The 23,754-nt window shown below is 41.6% G+C and overlaps 1 protein-coding gene across 6 annotated transcripts in view; it reads left to right on the top strand.

The window, feature by feature from the left end:
• RHOBTB1 (Rho related BTB domain containing 1) overlaps positions 1 to 23,754 on the top strand; it is a 68,024-nt gene that overhangs the window by 8,935 nt on the left and 35,335 nt on the right. For 5 of the 6 annotated variants that reach the window (XM_027091887.1, XM_027091888.1, XM_027091890.1 and 2 more), the window contains 2 exons: positions 22,529 to 22,730; positions 23,252 to 23,355. In XM_027091887.1, coding sequence (XP_026947688.1) covers positions 22,539 to 22,730; positions 23,252 to 23,355 — 296 coding nt within the window. In that variant the 5' untranslated portion in view covers positions 22,529 to 22,538. The remainder of the gene's footprint in view (positions 1 to 22,528; positions 22,731 to 23,251; positions 23,356 to 23,754) is intronic. The other variant, XM_027091892.1, reaches the window with a different exon arrangement.

Here is a 23,754-nt window from a genome sequence, read left to right as displayed (position 1 = left end):
AGATATTTCCTTAAATGTCCTGTTCATAATGTAACAGCTAAACATATTACACGCTATTAAGTTTAATCTGCATTGTTAACACTTTTAAATCACTTTCTTAAGTCAAGACAATCAACAGAACAAGAAAGCAAGCCCTGATGTGAAGCAGTTGCCAGTTTCACTGGTATAAATACTCCCATCATGGCCAATTTGAAGCCATCATTGTGACTGAGCTGGAATTGGAAAGAGATGGTACAGTAGCACACCGTTATATAGCATTTCCACCATACAGATAAAATGTGCACAGATAACCTCAAAATACAGATAACAGTAAAATAAATACAAAGGAGTGAGTTCTGAGTATTTAGTACCTTTGTTTTTAGTATTCTTTATTGAATTGAAACTTTATCTACTTTAATTTTCAACACTGACCCTATTCTAACAGGACATTTAACCGTTGGTTCGTGGGCTCGTAGAGGCTGGCTCCAGCGCACCACTGGATCTGGACCATCCGGTCCCGGTGATTCTCAGCCTTTGCTATACACTGGAATACCCCCAGGAATTTACAACCTACAGCTTTAGTAAATTCATGTCAGGGCCCAGGAATCTGGACTTTTTAAACATTTTATTGAACTGTATCTTATTTCAAGAAAAATACACAAATCATAAGTATATAACTTAAAGAATTAATCACAAACTGACCACACACCTTCACCTAATCTAACTAACACCTGAATATAGAAACAGAACATCACCAGCGCCCAGAATCTCTTCTTAAGCCTCTATTCAATCACTACCCAATTGAGCCAACCACTGCCTTGACTTCTAATACCAGGGATTAGTTTTGCCTGGTTGTGAACTTTTATATAAATGCAGTCTCTTTTGTGTCTGGCCTCTTCCCCTCAATATTATGTTTGGAAGATTCATTATAATATATGCAGCCGTAGTTCATCCATTGTTTTTTAAAGAAGCTCTTCAGTTTTATCTTTTTTTAAATTTTTATTTTATCTATTTATTTGGCCGCACCAGGTCTTAGTTGCGGCACGTGGGATCTTTGTTGCGGCATGCGGGCTCTTAGTTGCAGCATGCATGTGGGATCTAGTTCCCCGTCCAGGGATCGAACCCAGGCCCCTGCATTGGGAATGTGGAGTCTTACCCACTGGACCAGCAGGGAAGTCCCAGTTCATCCATTTTTAGTGCTGTATAATATTCCATTGTGTGAACAGGCCTCAATTTATTATTTCTATATCCATCATACTGTCGACGGTTTGTTTCCAGTTGTTGACTATTACAAATAGTGCTACCAAGGACATTCTTGCGCAGGCGGCAGTATTTGAAACGAAACAAATTCCCCCAGTGATTCGAATGAGCAGCTGATTTCTTGACTGCCTCCTCTATCATTTCCCCTCCTGTCTTTTATTTCTCATATGATGTGACCGAAGCTATTGCTTCTTTCGTGTGAATGTACTTTTAACACCTTAGGCCGTGAAGCTGTGTGCTTCCATTCATTACAGCACGTTCTCCTGGCTCTTTTCAATATAGGTTCACCAACACCCCCTTTCGTCAAGACATCTGCTCTTGTGCACTCTAAATAGAGAGGCGATTTGGCCTCACATCAATAGCACGGAGGAATATTAGACATGGTAGAGACGGAGCCAAGGCTAAATCTGGCAGCCGAGCGTTACGGCTCCTGGAAAGAAGCTTCAAGGAAGGGAAATTGTTTCCCTTTGTGTGTATCAAACCAAAATCAACGGCAAACCTTTGGAATATTTCCGATTCTAAATTTTTCAAAATTGATTTATTTGAAGTAGACCAGGGACTCTCTTCTGACATGAGAACTGACATCTCTCGAAGTCTCATGATTTGATCTGGAGAGAGTACAGAAGGAGGTGTTCCCGTGGGCTTGTTCTACACCTCGTGTGCAGCCGGTGTAGCCCTGCTGCATTGTTCTAGGCTGAGTGGCTGTGTAATTTGTGCCTTTGGGCCTATTGAGATATTAGTTCCTTTGATAGAAGTCAAGGGAGCTGAATGGCCAGGAGCTCCAAGATGATGCTGTTGATGGAGTAGCATGGGTGCTCAGAATGGAAAGAAAGGTGCCAACAGCAGCAAGGCTGTTTCCTGCCATGTGAAAGGCAACGTCACTTACAGCTTTCATGATATGCAGAGAAAAAGTAAAGAATAGACACTAATTCCACTTAATGAAAGAAGAATGTATTCCCACACACATAAATATCATAGTCCCTGGTTCTCCTACCTCCCCAACCTCACTTTTTTGTAAAATGTCTTTGTTATAAAATAACACATGTTCATTATAGAAAAGATGGAATATGTATGTAGATAAGAAAAAAAGAAAAATCAGTTATAATTCCAGTTGGCATTAATATTTTAATGTATCTCTATCCCAAATATTTTTGTGTATATTTAGGTACATAATTTTTTTTAGGTACATGATTTTTAAGAATGGTGTTACTCATGAACCTCTAACTGAAATAATAAATGTACTCCTATAACATATTTTTAACTGCTATATACTCTCCCATTATATGGACACTTTTTAAAAATCCCTCCCCTGTGGTTGGATTTCTAAAATTGTTTCCAATATTTTGTTTCCACAGTAATATGATGAACACTCCTTTAATGGAATCTTTTTGTAATCCTAAATAGTTTTTTTAGGAGTAAAGTCTTATAACTGGATGAAAGTTATGGACATTTTAAAGTCTTTTGAATGCCAGTGGCACTCCAAAATAATGATACCATCTTCCACTCCCACTAACAGTGCCTCATCCTGCTTTTAAATAATGTACAATCTTTCATGTAATAATTCCTACCTAGAGTTGGAGGGTATAAGAACATGTTCTGAAAATACTAGCTAGAATCCACACGTTGCTGGCAGGCAATAACCTCGAATAAAATAAGAGATTTTTAAGGTTTTTGTCTACCAGCATTTTTGTGTTTCTGGTCTAATGTTGCTAAGAAATCCTAGGGGGCAGGTGGTGGTGGGGGAATAGTTTTCTTCATTTGCCTGAATGAGAGCATAAGCTAATCCTAACCGACATGTTATAGTCTCATCAATGATTAAATGCAATTGTTTGATTGTCATCATATCTGAAGGTTTCGCAGCAGGTGGTCTTTCTGGTGCTTCAGACGCTAACCCAAGTGACGTCTTTAGAGAATACTTGGAATGAACAATTTATGACAGAGGACTATAGAGACTTCTCTATACAAGGACGGATTTTTAAGGGCATCTAGTCTGCAGACTTGATATGAGCTTTCTCAGATGAGCACTTTGACATCTCTTTAAAGACTTGACCAATATTTTAATTATCAATTCTTGACAAAGCTTCCTGATCCAGCCTTTGGCTAAGGCTCACCCATATGAGGACTACAGGCCCTCTGAAAACAATGTATAGTGTCCTTTGTTGCTTATATATATTTTTGACTTTAAAAAAGGATATTGAAGTATAACATGCATAGAGAAATGTGTCTAGATCACAAGTGTACAGTTTGATGAATTTTTGCAAACGGAACATACGTCTGTAACCAACACCTAGATCAAGAACCCCACTTCTGGTCACCACCCCACTGCACCGTCAGTATGTCTGAACCGCTTCAAATTTTATGTCCTGGGTAAGTCACTCATTTACAGAATTTGATTTTTGACTGAAGCCTTCCTTAATATGAACTAGCTGCAGTCAGCTTTGATCAAACTATCTCCCTTGTAACTGAGAATATGTAGAATCTGCCTTTCCGAGTAAAAATTATAACATTAAATTCATGCACTGAGTGTGCAATATTTATGTGTTTGTGATTTGCAGGTATACAAATACACAAGAGGCATACAAACGAATTTGGAACTTTTTTTCTTAATGAATATAAAGCTGATTATACTACATTATCCAACTTAAAAAAATCTTAACTACAATTGATTGCCACAGAATAGTTCATGGGCTAAGTTCCCAACAATTTCTTAAAATTGCTCATTTTCGTTACCATAAATATTCCCTTTAAACACTCAAAATTTAAAAGCCAAGAATTTTTCATCTCTTTGAGATAGAATCGTATATTAAGTATCCTGGTTGTCCACAGCTGTCTCTTTTGGCTCAATTGCTATGTCTGATATTCAGCAAGATATCATTTAGGTTCCTATGTTCTTTTTTTTTTTTTGCGGTACGCGGGCCTCTCACTGTTGTGGCCTCTCCCGTTGCAGAGCACAGGCTCCGGACGCGCAGGCTCAGCGGCCATGGCTCACGGGCCCAGCCGCTCCGCGGCATGTGGGATCTTCTCAGACCGGGGCACGAACCCGTGTCCCCTGCATCGGTAGGCGGACTCTCAACCACTGTGCCACCAGGGAAGCCCTAGGTTCCTATGTTCTTTTTAGTTGAGAGGTTGAGTCAGAAAAAAACAGGTTTAATAGGCTCACTATGCTTTTTAAATACATGATTTTGAAAAATAATTAATCTATCATCAAAAATCATTTTTTATTATTACTGGAGTGTACCAGTGTACTCTTAATAGAATTAACAATCAAGGGTTATGCTTATGTACTCATTACTTTTTTTAAAATAGTTTTCCCATTATAGAAGTAATACATCTAAGAATATTATTCAGCCAATAAAAAGGAATGAGGTACTAATACATGCTACAACATGGATGAACTTGAAAACATTATGCTAAGTAGAAGAAGACAGACACAAAAGGCCATGTCTCGTATGGTTCCATTTATAAGAAATGTCCAGAGTAGGAAAGTCCATAGCAACAGAAAGTAAATTAATGGTTTCCAGAGCTGGCGGGAGGAGGGAACAAGAATGTCTGCTAACGGGCACAAGGTTTCTTTTAGGGATGATGAAAATGTTTTAGAATTAGATAGTGGGAATAGGTGTACAACTTTGTGAATATAATAAAAAAAAAAAAACCTGAATTGCACACTTTAAAAGGGTGAGTTTTATGGCATGTGAATTTTATCGCAGTTTACCAAAAAGAGGTAATATATTTTCACTGTAGAAAATTTGGAAACTACAGGAAAGCAGAAAACTGGCAACAAGTTACAGCCCCATGATCCAGCCACAATCACTGGCATCTGTTTAGTGTACTTCCTTCCAATTTATTTTCCATGTATTGTTGCAGGAGGAGGAGACTGGTATTGTTGCCCTTTAGATGGCAAGGGCACAATTCATTAAATTTTAAGTATTCACTTATCAAAACCCACCCATCTCTTCCCCTCCAAACAAAGGGCGGGTCCCCAAGGAAGATCAGTTCGTTGGCTGAGGGGAATGCACGTGAGAGAGGCAGAGAGCCATGGCCAGCCCTGTGAGAGGGGATGAAGCAACACCTGAAGGGAAAAGCTCTAGGGTCCCGAGAGGCAAAAAGACAGGTTTGAGCAGTTGCCATGGAGGCAGAACTCTTCAGGGAAACATCCCAAAGAGACTTTTTAGAAGTTTCGCTGCAAGATGCCTGACACATTATGTGAACCACATCTCTCTATTCTTCAATACCTGTATTGTTTTCAAGGCTTTCTAAAAGTCACATTTTTGTCCCTTTTAGATGTGTCACTGTGGTAAGGTGGTACTTAGAGGGAGAGAACAAGGAGGCTTGATTTATTCGAGTTACACATATTCATTTTATGTAGTTTTTGTCAACTATATTTCAGATGACTCTCCTGCACTTTCCCCTCTGTAGTGATACATTAGCACGTCTCTCAGTTACTGCAAACTTAATGTAAACATAATTTTAAATAATGATAATCTTAACAGATCAGACTTACTGAATGTTCTCTTGATGGCTGGCTTAGTGATTAAAATATTTTACAAGCATTATCTAATTTCATCTTCACAGCAACCATTGAGGGAAGTCATTATCCCCAGTTTACAGACAAGGAAATAGAGGTTTAGAAAGATTAAGTAATTTGCCCAAGATCACATACCAAGTACCTTAAATAATTATCCCCCGACTTATCATAGACAAGTGGTTTGCAATTTTTCCTTATTCTTAATAAAGATGTGATAAATATATTTGCTTTTAAAACATTTTCCAGTTATAAAGTTCTTAGATGGGTATTTTTCAAGTTTCCAAGTGGTTGAGTTTCTTGGTTGCTGTCATAAAACCTTTCCTCTTAACTTTTTCATTTCTTTCTTTGTGGCTAGAGAATTTGGTTGCTATAACTTATGTTTTGAAGGATATTTGTCTTTATGATCAGTCCATATGTAGTCAACTTTTATAAAGGTGCCAAGAACACTTGAAAAGAAAGCACTCCCTTATAGATTTTTTTTAATGTGGGTTATCTATTAACTTAATGCCACTTTTTATGCTACTCAAGCCTCCTTGTATTTCACTTTTGCTTTCTTCATCTGATGGTGATTCTGATTATTCATCTCATGTCAGGTATTTGCATTAACTTCTCTTTTTACTTATAGAATTTGTCTTCCTTTTTATTACATGCCTTTTAATCTATCAAGGGTCATTATTACTGCTATGCTTCTACGAATAGCTCTTTTTTACCTTCTAATTATCTTTTACAGATAATTTTTCTATATGAATTTGAAACCAAAGGCTAAATAACTGTAGGCTGGTCTTATATTCTCGACTGGTTCTGGTTTCCACAGTTCTTTGAAACTGAAATGTCCATTTTTTTCATTTTTAATTATCTCTGGGTGTTTTGGCAAGTATCTTTGAGCAGTTTAATTCCTTAAAGACATTTGAGGTTTTGCCCCCAAGTCTTTTTTTTTTTTTTTGGTCTGCATTGGGTCTTAGTTGCAGTACACGGGATCTTTCATTGCAGCGTGTGGTCTTCTCTCTAGTTGTGGCATGTGGGTTTTCTCTCTCTAGTTGAGGCGCGCGAGCTCAGTAGCTGCGGCGCGTGGGCTTAGTTGTCCTGCGGCATGTGGCATGTGGGATCTTAGTTCCCCGACCAGGGATCGAACCCACGTCCCCTGCATTGGAAGGCGGATTCTTTGCCACTAGACCACCAGGGAAGTCCCACCCCCTGAGTCTTTAATATCCAAAAATAACTTTATGTTGCCTTCACACCAAAATTAATTTGACCTGATTCACAAATTTGTTATTATATCCTTTTCCTTTGAAAGCTCTGTGGTTTCTACTGCATTAAAATAATGTATTGGTGAAGTATATGGTCATCTGTATTATCCTTTCTTGATAGAAATGTTTTTCGCCATTAGTTTTAGAAGATGTTTTGCTAAGATACTTACAGGATTATTATACAATTATTTTTTGCTGAAAACTGTATAGCTTTGGAGTCTTCTTATCTTCTCCTTCTTTTTCTCCCCGCTATATCCTCCTTTTAGTACTGGGAAAAATTTGTTCTATTCAATCACATTTTGCAACCTTATTTCTTCAAGAGCCCTACTATCTATGGGATTGCTTTTCAACAGCCTCTTACCTGATATCTTCCGTTACATCGTTTTCAGAGGGCCTTGTTTCTGTATTTAGAGTTTCTCATGTTTGGCCTCTACCTCACGAATTCATTTTACTACACTTTCAAGGCTGCTATTGACTGTTGCCAGTATGGTTTTGGATTTGGCTGACTCATATTCCATTTATACATGGCCTTTACTTACCATGTTCTGTTACCTCATCTGCTGTTAGTATACCTGCATTATCTTCTTCTGCGTGATCAAGTACATGGATAGGATTTTTTTCTTATGTTTCTTAGAGCATATCTACTTCAGTAGAAGAATTTTCTCTATGTCTTTAGCTAATTTCTTGTACTTTTCTTTTTTTATTAATTTTAATTGGAGTATAGTTGATTTACAATGTTGTGTTAGTTCCTGCTGTATAGAAAAGTGAATCAGTTATCCACATACATATATCCACTCTTTTTTTTTTTTTTTGGCTGCGTTGGGTCTTCGTTGCTGCACACGGGCTTTCTCTATTTGCGGTGCGCGGGCTTCTCACTGCAGTGGCTTCTCTTGTTGCAGAGCACAGGCTCTAGGCACGCAGGCTTCAGTAGTTGCAGCATGTGGGCTCAGTAGCTGTGGCTCGTGGCCTCTAGAGCGCAGGCTCAGAAGTTGTGGCGCATGGGCTCAGTTGCTCCACAGCATGTGGGATCTTCCCGGACGAGGGATTGAACCCGTGTCCCCTGCATTGGTAGGTAGATTCTTAACCACTGTGCCACCAGGGAAGTCCCTCCACTCTTTTTTAGATTCTTTTCCCATATAGGTCCTTACAGAGTACTGAGTAGAGTTCCCTGTGCTATACGGTAGGTTCTTATTAGTTATCTATTTTGTATATGGTAGTGTGTACATGTCAATCCCAACCTCCCAATTTATCCTTCCCCCCCACTTTCCCCTTTGGTAACCATAAGTTTCTTCTCTGCATCTGTGACTCTATTTCTGTTTTGCAAATAGGTTCATTTGTACCATTTTTTTAGATTCCACATATAAGCAATATCATATGATATTTGTCTTTCTCTGTTTGACTTCCTTCATTCAATATGAGAATCTCTAGGTCCATCTGTGTCGCTGGAAATGTCATTATTTCATTCTTTTTTATGGCTGAGTAGTATTCCATGGTGTATATGTGCCACATCTTCTTTATCCATTCCTCCATTGATGGACATTTAGGTTGCTTCCATGTCCTGGCTATTGTAAATAGTGCCGCAATGAACACTGGGGTGCATGTATTTTTTTTGTGTCCGGGTTTTTAATAGACCGTATGTTGAATGGTCACTGTTTAGTCCATCCATATAAAAAAGGATTTATGCTGGCCAAGGATTGAAGTATATTTACATTCCAAATGCTTGGAATAACCTTAGGCTTTCGGGGACCAAGGCAGGGCTCTGTAGAGATCCAGGAACCCACCCAGTCCCCAGCGGACAAGCAAAGCTATTCAGTTTGGTTCGGGTTGAGAGGACTTAGGAGGGTGAGATAAGGACCAACGTGCACCACAGAGGATATACCGACGTCCAGCCTCGTACGCCCTCACCGCACTCCCTCTGGCGTCAACATCGCAAGCTCAGTCTCTTCTGTTGTCAAAGCGGAAACAGCCTGGCGGGGCCAGCTGAAGGAAGCAAAAACCAGTCTCCTCCATGCTCGGTGCTGTCTGCCCGGCCCAGCCTCAGGAAGGGGCAATGACAGCAGCCTGCCGGCGTCCTAATGGCTCTCCAGCGGCTCCACAATCTCCTCTTTCTACCCTGTCCCAGTGAGTCCAGCTCGTATCACTCCAGATCACAGGCATCTGTGGCAAAGAGCCTCCTGCTTCCCTCCAGGCCAACTCTCTTCCCCGTGGAAAAGAGTGACCTTCTCATTTGGCTCCATGGAAGTGAACTGGGTGGAGATCTTTGCAGTTTCTGGTGAATGGATACTTCTTATTCTTAGTTTCTGGTACTGTTTTGGAGTCTGCTGTCTGTACAGAATAAGGTTAATTTTAGTGAGACATGGGTAGAGGGGCGTCCAAGGCATCTGTGCTTTCATGGCTAACTTGCCTTAAGTCCAGCTAATTGCCTTTTGTGATGTGGCTCTTGTAGGCATAGAGTGAACTCTGTCTTCCAGACTCATGTTCGTATCAGTTATGAATCTTTCTCCCTATGTAGTGGATGCCTCCCTTTTCCTCTTCTTTTTCAGCCAAGCAGTGAAGAGAGTTGGGAATCCCTTGAATTAGGATGTCAAAGTCTAAAAGTGGATGAGAACTTTATACGTCCCTTATACATAGATATTATCAAGATTCATAAATTGGCTATAGGCACTAGAGCACAGTGAAAGACCACATTCCTTTATTTTTCTAAATCAGGTCCAGCCCGAAGCCACTCTTATCTGCCTATATCGGGGCTCCTCCCTGCCCCCTGCCTTTCCGTTTGGTGGAGGGGCCTGGACCTTGGTCCGTGGTGGTTCCCATGGTTACTGATGCTCTTCCTGCTGGGGGAGCCATGGCTGGTGCACTGCCATCTGTCAGAGACAGCTCTCATGATGGGCCACACAGATGTCCCTCAACGTGTTCCTCTGCAGGCTTGGCAACATGCCGCAGCTTTCGAGGCCATGGGCTTAATTATCAGTCACCAGAGACAGCCGAGCGCCAGGTCTCTGCCAGCCCCAGGTGGAAGGTTTCCTAAGGAAGGTGGAATGACTGTGCTTGTATATGCAAGTGAACGGATATTTACAGCAAGCCACATACGGCCAAGGCACCATGAAAGGATCTGAGCATTTAAAGGTGAATAAGAGTCTCTGTTGTCAAAAGTGCATAATCTTGGTGAGCCTAACTGTGAATATTACAACACAAGAATTTGATAAATACCCTAGGAGACAGGATAAAGGGAGAACGTGCTAAGTGCTTCTCGTTCCAAAATGAACTTGAATGTGTCTGCTTTGCTCCATCTCTGCTGATTCCACCCTGGTCCCAGCCGCCACCCTTTCCCTCCTGGAGAACTTAGGAGCCTCCTAGCTGGGCCTCGGCCACTGCTCAGAATCCCCCCACATGCTCTCCACACGGCAGTCTCGGTGAAACCAATGAGCCTTTAAAAAAAAAGCAAGTCAGAACCTGTTATTCCTCTGCTGAAAACACCTCAGTGGCTTCTCACTTCACTGAGAATAACATCGAGACTCCTGACCGTGGCCTAAAAGGCCGTGTGTGACCTGGCCCCTTCCTGCCTTGCAGCCCTCTCTTGCCCCAGTTCCCTACACTTGAGCTTTTCCCACCTGCTTCGTTCCCATCTCGTGACGGGGCCCTTCTCATTCTTGAGAGCAGGGACATGGAACCTCCTCGTGGAGACCTCCCACCCATCATTTCCTCTCATAACCCCTTTCGTTCTTCCTCAGGGAGCTTATCAGACGTACAGTTATGTCCCCAGGTTTAGTGGTCTCTCCCCACCTGACTGTGAGGGTCCCTGAGGGCCAGCACCACCCCGGGCCTGTCTGCTGCTGTCCACCTGTAGGCCTGGCACTCACTAAGTGCAGCCTCTGTTTCTTTAACTATGACAGCCCGAGTCCTAAGAACTATTTCAGCGGATGGATCAGGGGCGCGAGAAAGGGCATTTGAGCAGAAATAATGGCACAGTCAACATCAAAGGCGAGGTTACCTGGCACGTTTGTAGGCGTGTAGCACACACTTTACTTATGGTGGTTTTGAAACCTACCCTGGAATTTGTATGCACCTTTTAAGCTGTTTCTGATTTGTCGTTTTTCACTGAGACAGCATGTATTAAGGGCAGTGGATAGACAGAAGGAGAAGTCTATTTCTAATCCTGGCCCACCTTCCCCACTGACACTGAGTTTTAAAAAAGGAAGGAACGTGATCTGGTGTAGGCCTTCACAGGGCTCTGCTGAGAACGAGTGAATGTTTCTAAAAGTGTCCCTGTATTATCTGTATTCCTGGACTTCTCCGCAGTGCTTTTTCTGTTACTTAATCTCTTTTTTGTTTTGATCACAACTTTCAATTGAAAAAATATTGTTGCTCTGAATGACGAAAGGCAGTATTATCCTGGAGATATGTTTCGGTGAAGTTTTGATTTAGGGAAGCCCAGCGCAGCCCAGCCCAGCCCAGCCCAGCCCCGACTGTCTCTTTCCCCAGGTCTGGACCCATTCTCCATTCCAGCTGAGATGTTTATATAATGCATAAGGCAGCTCCTGCCTCACTAGGACTGGTGATTAAGAGCTCAGGATAATGAAATCTGCACAGTTGAAACTTGGCTGTTGGCTATAGTTATTATGCAACTCTTAACATTTCCCTTTTGTTCCGGCCAATAATATAAAATTCTCAGTTTTTCTTTCAAAGTTAACTCTTCAAAGACGCTGAAATTTGTTCCGCTAGTATTTTTTAATGACCAAGTTAAATTATTTCTTAATGTTCAGAGTATATGCTTTTCTAAAGGACAAGAAAGTTTAGTGGCTGTGCAAGAGCCCTGTTCAAACTGTTAGTAACAGCAGAATGGAGCTTAAAGTACAAAGGCCCCTCTATGGGCCTTAGATTTCTGTCTTTAAGCAGACTGCTCACCTGGCCTTGACTGCAGTAGCAAATATAACAAAAGATACGGAAAACGTGACAGTAAGAGGCGGCATATTCCGAGAGTGGGGTGATGCGGAGGAATTAGGAGATGCTCAGTGAGGCATCTTAGACAAGTGATAAATCTTTCCTTGCCACCCGCTCTAATGTCTGAATTTCTAGTGTTAGAAGAGATCTGCACCCTTACCTGAATTCAGATAGTGGCCCTATCCTAATGTGCACCCACCTGGGACACGCGGAAACATCTAGAGTTTTATAAGCCACGGTGCCTCTGAATTATTCAGTTATGGAGACAAGACTCTGACGGTCACCTAGCTGTCGTGTGACTGAGGAAGCGAACGTGCCTGAGACGTCCTGAGAACCTGTTTCTTAAGAGAACAGGACAGCACAAAGGCCATCATCTCAAGGACTGAAGGTGGGTGTGGGGAACCATCACAGGAAGGAACATGCTTTGAAAAGCAAGCAGCCTAGGGCAGCTAGGGTCATGTTAGGCTCCATCACTGTTTTGCCCATGGTTTGCCCAGGGGTATATTAGGGACCCATGACACAGCTTTATAGAAGAGGGGCATCGTATGCTCATATATTCCAAGCACTTCCGTATATAGTAGTACCCCAGAAACAGCTGATGATTCATTCAGTGAACAAGACGGGCACTTTGAAGTTACAGCCGCAGGGAAAAAAAATTAAAAGGTCACAGACCACCATTCAGTGATTTGCTAATATAAGAAAAAATGAGTGTGAGAGAGAGGAAGAGAAAGAGAGTATCTATGTTTTTGACCGCTTCTCCTAAAACCATTTATTGGTACAGAGGAGCAAGTAATTTAGTCTGTGGGGAGGTGGGGCAATTATGAAAGCTTTTTAGAGGAGGTATTATCTGAATAAGATTTTAGGGAATGAATAGAATTCACCAGGCAGATGAAGAATTGCGGAGGTACACACAACGTTTAGAATTTTTTTTTTTTTGGCCACGCCGTGCAGCACGTGGGATCTTAGCTCCCTGACCAGGGATGGAACGCGCACCCCCTGCATGGGGAGCGCGGAGTCTTAATCCGTGGGCCGCCAGGGAAGTCCCCAGTGTTTAGAATTTTGAAAGCCATTTTGCGCGGCTGAAGCAAGCTGTGTTAGTCTCCTACTGCTGCTGTAACAAGTTACCCAAAGTTAAATGTCTTAAACCAACAGATGTATTATCTTATAGTTCTGGAGGTCAGAAGCCTGAAACGGGTCTCACCGGGGTAAAAATCAAGGTGTTGGCAGGCTGTGTTCCTGCTGGAGGCCCCAGGGGAGAATCTGCTTCCCTACCTGTCCCAGCTCCCAGAGGTTACCTGCATTTCTTGGTTTCGGGCCCTTCCCTCTATCTTCAGAGTCGTCCTTTATTTCTCTCCGACTCTGACCTTCTGCCTCCTTCTTGCCTCCTTCTTCCACATGTAAAGGACTCTTGTGATTACACTGGGCCTACTCAGATAATCCAGGATAATCTCGATTATAGTAAAGTCAGCTGGTTAGCAACCTCAGTCCCATTTGCTACCTAATTCCCGCGTGCCATGTAACAGAACATATTCACAGGTCCCAGAGATTCGAACATGGACATCTTCGAGGGACCGTTGTTTTGCCTACTGCACGGTGCAGTGCAAGAAGTTGAGGGTGATGGTGTAGATAAGAGTGGGCATGATTCCTCAACCCTAGGTAGAAAAGATCATCCTATCGTCTGATATGGAAATGTATATATTATTTTTTAATGGAGGAGTCGAGGTTCTGGAGATTTTCCTAAAGAATGTGTATGTTTCAATTAACTATCGCTCTGAAACAAACCACCCCGAAAGTTGGTGGCTTAAAGCAACAGTTTATTATTTCTTAGGATTCTGTAGGTTGGCTGGGTGATTCCTCAGCTGGTTTCAGCCGGTTCACTCATAAAACAACATTCAGCTGGAGGGTTGGCCGGCCTCGAGGATTCAAGATGGCCTCCCATTATGTGGCATTTGGTGATGGCCATCGGCCGGACTGCCTCGGTTTTCCTCACTGAATCCTCATCTTCTGCTGGGCGGGCCTCAGAGGACAGCCTTGAGGTTGCTCCAGTAGCACGAAGGTGGAGCTGCGGGGCCTGTGGAGGCCTTCATTCCGGAACTCACACAGCGTCACATTCACCACATTCTTTTGGGTTGGGCCAGGAAGTCACTCACATTCAAGAGGAAGGGAAATAGATTCCATCTCCTGATGGGAGTCGCTGCCGTGGCCATATTTCACCCAGCACTGGGCTGTAAAGACAGGATTTTTTGCTCTTAGAGTAGGATTTTGGAATTGGAGATTTCAGAGGTAAAATGTTTCTGAAGGACAGCGATATCCAGCACACGGCCAAAAGGTACGAATACCTCCAGTACGGTGTGGTGAATGTCACTGGCACTGAAGAGGCGAAGAAGCTCTGAGGCTTGGGTGTGGGGTGCGTCATGCTGTGGACGAGGCAAGAAGACTGAGTTGGTGGTGGATGTGCAGGAGCGACGTGAAGTCCACTAGATGGCAGTAATAATGGCGGGGGCAGATACGGGATAACCAAGCAGATGGCGTAACCTGAGAGCTAGAAGATCGGGACCACGCTGTTCTAAGCCAGCCTTGTGGAGGGCACCGGTACCCAGAGCAGTGGCCTCCCTGCACCTCACCAAGTCCTTCACTTCCCAACCTCCACAATATCTTGTTCACTTACCAGTTTTTTTTTTAATTGAAGTATAGCTGATTTACACTGCTGTGTTAGTTTCAGGTATACAGCACAGTGATTCAGTTATGCATACATATATGTTCTTTTTCAGATTCTCTTCCATTATAGGTTATTACAAGATATTGAATATAGTTCCCTGTGCTATACAGTAGGACCTTGTTGTTTCTTTTATATACAATAGTGTGTATCTGTTAATCCCAAACTCCTAATTTATCCCTCCCCCTCCCTTTCTCCTTTGGTAACCATAAGTTTGTTTTCTATGTCTGTGAGTCTGTTTCTGTTTCATAAATAAGTTCATTTGTAACATTATTTACATTCTGCATATAAATGATGTCATGAAATTTGTCTTTCTCTGACTTACTTCACTTAGTAAGATAATCTCTAGGTTCATCCATGTTGCTACAAATGTCATTATTTCGTTCATTTTTTATGGCTTAGTAATATTCCATTGTATATATATACCATGTCTTCTTTATCCGTTCCTCTGTTAGTAGACATTTAGGTTGCTTCCATGTCTTGGCTATTGTAAATGGTGCTGCTATGAACACTGGGGTGCATGTATCTTTTCAAATTACAGTTTTCATCTTTTCGAGATATATGCCCAGAATAGGGATTGCTGGATCATATGGTAACTCTCTTTTGTTTTTTAAGGAACCTCCATACTGCTCTCCCTAGTGGCTGCACCAATTTACATTCCCACCAACAGTGTAGGAGGGCTCCCTTTTCTTCACACCCTCTCCAGCATTTATTGTTTGTAGACTTTTTGATGATGGCCACTCTGACCAGTGTGAGGTGATACCTCATTGTAGTTTTGATTTGCATTTTTCTAATAATTAGTGATGTTGAGCGTCTTCTCATGTGCCTGTTGGCCATCTGTATGTCTTCTTTAGAGAAATGTCTGTTTAGGTCTTCTGCCCATTTTTGGATTGGGTTGTTTGTTTTTTTTGATATTGAGTTGTATGAGCTATTTGTATATTTTGGAAATTAGTCCCTTGTCAGTTGCATCGTTTGCAAATATTTTCTCCCATTCTGTAGGTTGTCTTTCTGTTTTGTTTATGGTTTCCTTTGCTGTGCAAAAGCTTGTAAGTTAGTTTAGGCTCCTTTGGTTTATTTTTGCTTTTATTTCTTTTGTCTTGGGAAACTGACCTAAGAAAACATTGCTACGATTTATGTCAGAGAATGTTTTGCCTACGTTCTCTTCTAGGAGTTTTATGGTGTCATGTCTTATGTTTAAGTCTTTAAGCCGTTTTGAGTTTACTTTTGTGTACCATGTGAGGGAGTGTTCTAACTTCATTGATTTACATGCGGCTCTCCAGCCTTCCCAACACCACTTGTCAAAGAGACTGTCTTTTCTCCATTGTATATTCTTGCCTGCTTTGTCATAGATTAACTGAGCCTAAGGGTGTGGGTTTATTTTTGGGCTCTCTATTCTGTTCCATTGATCCGTATGTCTGGTTTTGTGCCAATACCATGCTGCTTTGATTCTGAAGTCTGAGAAGGTTATGCCTCCAGCTTTGTTCTTTTTCCTCAGGATTGTTTTGGCAATTCTGGGTCTTTTGTGCTTCCATATAAAGTTTAGGATTATTTGTTCTAGTTCTGTGGAAAATTTGACGTGGATTGCATTAAATTTGTACATTGCTTTGGGTAGTATGGCCATTTTAACAATATTAATTCTGCCAACCACCATATGACCCAGCAATCCCACTACTGAGCATATACCCTGAGAAAACCATAATTCAAAAGGACACATGTACCCCAATGTTCATTGCCCCACTATTTACAAGAGTCAGGACATGGAAACTACCTAAACGTCCAACAACAGATGAATGGATAAAGAAGATGTGATACATATACACAATGGAATATTACTCAGCTGTAACAAGGAACGAAATTGGCTCATTTGTAGAGATGTGGAGGGACCCAGAGTCTGTCATACAGAATGAAGTAAGCCAGAAAGAGAAAAACAAATATCGTATATTAACATATACATGTGAAATGTAGAAAAATGGTACAGGTGAACCTATTTGCAGGGTAGGAATAGAGACGTAGATGTACAGAACGGACATGTGGACACAGGGAGGGAAGGGGAGGGTGGGATGAACTGGGAGATTAGGATTGACATATATACACTACCATGCGTAAAATAGCTAGCGGGAACATGCTATAAAGCACAGGAAGCTCAGCTTGGTGCTCTGTGATGAACTGGATGGGTGGGATGGGAGGTGGGGAAGGACGTGCAAGAGGGAGGGGATATAGGTATGTATATAGCTGATTCATTGTACAGAAGAAACTAACATCACATTGTAAAGCAATTATACTCCAATAAAAAATGAAGCTAAAAATATATATATTAATTCTTCCAATCCAAGAGCATGGACTATCTTTCCATTTCTTTCAGTCACGTTCAGTTTCCTTTATCAATGTTTATAGTTCTCAGTACGTACGTCTTTCACCTCCTCGGTCAGGTTTATTCCTGTGTATCTTGTTTTTGGACATGATTTTAAAAGGGATTTTTTTTTTTTTTTTACTTTCTCTTTCTGATATTTCATTGTTAGTGTAAAGAAATGCAACAGATTTCTGTATGTTAATCTTGTATCCTGCTGCCTTGCTGAATTCGTTCATCAGTTCTAACATTTTTTGTGTGGCGTCTTTAGGGTTTTCATATAGAATACCATGTTATCTGCATGTAAAGACAATTTTACATCTTCCCTTCCAATTTGGACACATTTCTTTTTTTTTTTGTCTGATTGCTGTAGCTTGGACTTCCAATACTATGTTAAATAAAAGTGAGACTGGGCATCCTTGTCTTGTTGCAGATTTTAGTGGGAAGGCTTTCAGCTTTTCACTGTTGAGTATTATGTTGACTGTGGGTTTGTCATAAATAGCTTTTATTATGTTGAGATATGTTCCCTCTATACACACTTTGCTGAGAGTTTTTATCATGAATGGATGTAGAATTTTATCAGATGCTTTTTCTGCATCTGTTGAGATGATCAACAGAGGTTTTGGTCTTTTCTGTCGTTGATGTGGTGTATCACATTGATTTTACGTATGTTGAACCAGCCTTGTAGCCCTAGGATGAATCCAACTTGATCATGGTGTATGATCCTTTTTATGTGTGGTTGGGTTCAATTTGCTAATATGTTGTTGAAGATTTTTGCATCTATATTCATCAAGGATGTTGGCCTATAATTTTTTTGGTAGTGTCTTTGTCTGGTTTTGGTATCAGGGCGATGGTGGCTTCATAGAATGACTTTGGGAGGGTTCCCTCCTCTTCAGTTTTTTGGAAGAGTTTGAGAAGGATTGGTATAAGTTCTCCTTTATATGTTTGGTAGAATTCTTCAGTGAAGCCATCCCATCCTGGACTTTTGTTTGCAAGGAATTTTTTCTTTTATTACAGATTCTATTTCATTTTTAGTGGTTGGTCTGTTCAGATTATATCTTCTTGATTCAGTTTTGGTGAGCTGTATGTTTCTATAAACTTGTCAGTTTCTTCTAGGTTCTCCAGTTTGTTGGAATAGTATTCTCTTATGGTTTTTTTTTTTTATTTCTGCAGTATCAGATATTATTTCTCCTCTTTCATTTCTTATTTTTATCACTTACCTGTTTTTAAATAAACTTATGACTTCTGGAGAGTGTACAAGTAGATTTTTCAGGCAGCATTTTTAACTGTCAGCATCCATGTCCTGAAGACTCAGTGAAAGTATGAAATAAAGTTCAAGTCGGTTTTGAGTGAGATTACAGAGCTGCACAGTATCAGGTTACCAGTATCACTTCCGCCTAGCTATTCTTTCCCTTTTATACCTTCCTTGTCTCCCCAGATATGGATCTAAAGGCAAAAGGGTATCTTCATAGATCAGCAGGATTTATGGTGGCGAAATTTATTAACAATGTTAAAGGAATATTTATTACTCTCTTTTCCGGGTGAATAAAAATCAGAAACCAGAGAGTCATTATCCAGATGGTCGTAAGCGTGCATTCAACCGTAAGAGTGCTAGATATGGATAAATTTGAGCCCATAACAAGCAAAAGAGGATACAATTGCATAGTTTTATAATTAGACCATAATGTAATGTTTATTGGTTTATGTGTAACAGATGAATACTTGGTTTACAGTACAAGAAGAGCAGGAGTTTACACCCTTGGCTGTGACGTCATACTCTTAAAGTACTTTTTAGACTACCACTAAGTAAATTTCTACCCAAAAGGAAAGATTTGGAGCCTCGGATTTTGGAAAGCCGCAAACTCTTCCTGGAAGTGCCCCATGTAGAGTGCATGATCCGGGCTATGAGAATTTAACTCTGCCTGCCTTTCACTTCCCTTATACGCTGTCACCTTTGCACAGAGTTCAGCACCTTTGGCAGTCACTTCGGTTTTGCACAGATTGCTAGAGATGAGAGGACCAAGGGATGTTATTCTCACCTTTGATGCAGAAATCCTTTTTAGGACTGTGCATGAGATGTGTCTATAAATAAGTAAAGTGATGATATTTTTGTAATCATGGCCTTCATCTAAAACCAGAAGGGCTTTTATCCCCCTCCAAGTCATCTTCTGTAAAAGCTACACAGCTATTCCACCTGAGCTGCCACTATCCAAATTATTTGGGGGACTTCTCTTTGGGGGGATGCTATCAGAGTACGTTTGCAAGCCAACGAGAAAACCATTGTTACAGTTTTTGTGTCATGTCTGAATTTTTACTAAATCCAAACATTCTCCCCAATTTTATGGATTGGTTCTCTTTGACTTCTATCTATCTAAAAAATAAAATAAAATTCACTCAAAAGTATGAAGTTTTAATGTCACTTAGGACATTCAAAGTAATAGACCTCAGGTTCCAGAGTTGTGAGACTCCAAATGGAACCTGGTTTTTTCTGACATAGGCTACCCCATGGCAATATCACCAGAATCTTGTCAAAGACTGTTGTGAAGTCCTACCACTTTTGTTCTAGGATCTAGAAGTGCCCCATAAAAATATTTTTAACCTACCTTTGCAACTCTGTTATCCTTCAGTTAACTGCGACCTCCTCTCTTCCTGTCCCCACCCAGAACTTTCTCTGCCTTCTTTGCATCAGGTCAGCTGTGCTCCATCTTGTATTTATGTGCTGCAGTTTTCAATGAATTACCCTTTAATTGCTCTACTAAAATGTATCCTTTTTATAGATCTTTATGATGATTAAGTTTATGATTTTTGCATCTAATCCTGGTCTTCCACCTGACTCAATTTTGTTGTCATCTAAAAGTATTCATTTCAGCATGATGATTATAATTTTGAAGCCATCGGTGTGTCAGGTACGGCCCTGGGGACTGAAAACATCAGTTCACCTAACCCTCACCGCATTAGGAGATGGGTACTATCACTCCCATCTAACAGACGAGGAAGCTAGGGCTCAGAGAGTGCCGCTGACTTGCCTAAAGTCAAAGAAATGACTAGAAAGCAGAGAGACCAGGATTCAAACTCTCATCCATCCAAGGCAGGGTTTCCCAACCTCGCACTATGGTATTTGGGGCCAGATAATTCTTTGTTGTGGGAGCTGCCCTGTACATTGTAGTGTGTTTAGCAGTATCTCTGGCCTCTGCCTACCTGAAGCCAGTAACCCTTCTCCACACCCATTGTGACAACCAAAACTGCCTCCAGACACTGCCAAATGCCTCCAGACACTGCCAAATGTTCTAGAATTTAAGCACCGCCCGTCTGATGCCAAAGTAATGCTTTTGCCACATTATACTATTAAATCGAGAACTAATACAATCATAGAATTTTAAGGCTGGATTTTAAAGAGGTTGATTTTTGGAATCACCACACCTGGCTAATCACCAGAATTGGAGATATTTAAAGACTCTTTTCCCACCCAAGACCTTCAAAATCAGCATTTACCAGGTGGGGGACAAGTATCTATTTTAAGCCTCTTCACGGGTGTAGGATCAGATCTTAACCTCACCACACATCTGTTCCTTGAATCACTCCACTCCATTCCTGCCAGATAGTTCTCCAGCCTCGGGTTTAACACCTCCTGTGATGGTGTTATCCACATTCAGATGGTCCTAGCTGTGCAAAAGCATTCTTCTTTAACGTTCTTCTTCTATCTCTCCCTCTATACCCTTAATCTCATATTATCCAAATTATCATTTTTCTTAAGTCAATTGAATTAAACATGTATTGAGGGACTTGCCTGGTGGCACAGTGGTTAAGAATCCTCCTGCCAATGCAGGGGACATGGGTTCGAGCCCTGGTCCAGGAAAATCCCACATTCCACAGAGCAACTAAGCCCGTGAGCCACAACTACTGAGCCCGCACACCACAGCTACTGAAGCCCATGTGCCTAGAGCCCGTGCTCCACAACAAGAGAAGCCACCGCAATGAGAAGCCTGCACACCGCAAGGAAGAGTAGCCCCCATCTGCTGCAACTAGAGAAAGCCAGCATGCAGCAACAAAGACCCAACGCAGCCAAAAATAAATAAATAAATTTATTAAAAAAAATTTTTTTAACATGTTTTGATTCCCAATTATGTATTAGGCCCTACTCTGAGCTTTTTTTTTTTTTTTTTAACCATGGCTGTTAAGACCATTATGGACTCTTTTTAAGAAAATGACCATCCAACAGTTTTCTCAGTTTAACGATAGACTTCCTCAGAAGAGCAATCATAATACATTAAAATCTTGCATGGTCGGCCACCCATCCAGCTGCTACCGGGAAGCAGTCCGCTCTGCAACTTGTGGGGTTCCTGTTTCGGGGAAGCAGAGCTGCCAGCAACTTTCCTCTGCCTCTTCACCCCTCACCCAGCAACCCTCTTTTAACCCTTTTTGATGGTTTCAGGAAGATTCTAAGGTAGCTCCTCATTCTGGTAAAATCATTCTCTACCACATGCTCCAGATTTCTTCTCTGAAAACAGAGAGGAAGGGAATTTTTTTCAAAATCTTTCTTTATAGTGCTCCTCTTAAGAATATCTTTTAATGAATTTGATTAATAAAAATTAATGAATGAGTACAAGGATAAATTAATTTTAATAATGTATCAAGGGACTTCCCTGGTGGCGCAGTGGTTAAGAATCCGCCTGCCAATGCAGGGGACACGGGTTCAATCCCTGGTCTGGGAAGATCCCACATGCCTCGGAGCAACTAAGCCCACGCGCCACAACTACTGAGCCTGCACGCCTAGAGCCCGTGCTCCGCAACAAGAGAAGCCACCGCAATGAGAAGCCTGCGCACCGCAACGAAGAGCAACCCCACCCGCCACAACTAAAGAAAGCCGGCACACAGCAACGGAAGACTCAACTCAGCCAAAATAAATTAATTAATTAAAATAATAATAATGTATCCAATCTCACACTTACAGTTCACTCTTCTTTAAAGTCAAGTAGTCCCTTTCTGCTCACACTTTGGATTCTCCCCTAAGTCACCAGGATAGTTTAGAACCTACAGGAAATTGCTTTTTAATGAGAGATCTTGGATCACTGGAAGATTGTAACGGACACTCATACTGAAAAGGCTGCTTATGACCGAATGTGTAAGGTTAAACCTGCAGGTGCCCAGTCTCTTTAGCGGGTTGACGTGAGTAGCTCGTGAGCTAGAAGTGTGTGCAAGCAGCCCTGACTCGCCTGGATGGAGCTCCAGTAGGCAGGTTGTGTTTAGAGAAAACCAAGGAGAAAATAACATGTTAACCGGAATCAACCGTTTGGGGTCAAAATAACAATCCGGTGTTTTTGTACTTGTGTGAGATATAAAAAGAAAAGTTGAGTTTCAGTTTGGCTTAGTAGGAACTTCCAAACTTCTGGCTTCTGCCTGGGTACCTCCAAAGAAGTACCTGGACCAAGGGAAAACCGCCTGGCCCCCTCCCATCTTTGACCGCTCTGGAAAGCACCAGTGTCTTGAATGTGGTGTCCGCTCTCTTCTTCTAGAGTTTTATAAATGGACACTGACATGGACTACGAAAGACCCAACGTGGAAACCATCAAGTGCGTGGTCGTGGGAGACAACGCCGTGGGGAAGACGCGCTTGATCTGCGCCAGAGCGTGTAATACGACGCTGACACAGTACCAGCTGCTGGCCACCCACGTACCCACGGTGTGGGCCATTGACCAGTACCGGGTCTGCCAGGAGGTAAGACAGACGGCGTTTCTTTAGAATCCTAACGGTACATCATTGCTGTTGCCAGTCTGATTTTTATTTATTTTTTTGGATTTCTAGTTACTTGATTTTTTTTTAATCGAAAAAAAAATCTAGTTGCTTTACAAGGTTGTGTTAATTTCTGCTGTACAGCACAGTGATTCAGGTGTACCTATGTATACATTCTTTTATATTCTTTTCCATTACAGTTTACCACAGGCAATTGAATACAGCCAGTCTGATTTTTTAAAAGCAGGGGAAGGGGTTAACTTGTATATTCGAAACAAAACTCACCTTTTTAGTGTCACAAGAGAAAACAAAAGCCAGAAGGCCGACTTGGAGTATGGCTGTGGTATCCTGAGGGAGGGCTTTTGAGGCACGTGGCTCCAGGAACAGAATTAGGACTTAGCTAAGTCCTGTTAGATAGAAGGAGAACACTAAGTGCAAGTGCGTCCCGGGGGCTCTGAGGGGGAGCCTCTGACTGCCGGTGAGCATGGGTGCTGTCTCTCCTGCAGGTCTTGGAGCGTTCCCGGGACGTCGTTGACGAAGTGAGCGTTTCTCTCAGGCTTTGGGATACTTTCGGCGATCATCACAAAGACAGGCGTTTTGCATATGGCAGGTAAACCAAGACTAGTGCAGTTCAGTTCAACTTCAGTACAATTTCCTTTCCCAAACCCATCTCTGCTTCGTAAATCAACAAAAAATCACATAATATGGCCTCGAGATGTGTTGGGTTCTGCACTGTGTCTAAAAAAGACAAGACCAAAAAAAAGAGCAACCCCAAACAGCATTGTTTCCTGATGTCAAGAAAAGCACTCTGCGTGGCCACGTGGTTCCTCCCAGGAAGTACTTTATTTAAAACAACCAGTGCTAGTTAAACTGGACGTTTGCTGGATGCAGATTCTGTTGTGCTCTCCAACCTTGGGCCGCTTTGATTGTTGTTTTCCTGAATAATACTTAATTTACCTTCTCTTAGAATGTTTTAAGTTTTTTTAGCACTTGGCCACCCCGCTTCAGA

The sequence above is a fragment of the Aethalodelphis obliquidens genome, unplaced genomic scaffold (genome assembly GCF_003676395.1).
Source record: "Aethalodelphis obliquidens isolate GAN/ISIS:26980383/991018 unplaced genomic scaffold, ASM367639v1 scaffold73, whole genome shotgun sequence".
NCBI lineage: Eukaryota > Metazoa > Chordata > Mammalia > Artiodactyla > Delphinidae > Aethalodelphis > Aethalodelphis obliquidens.
This window is presented reverse-complemented; position numbering and strand designations above follow the sequence as displayed.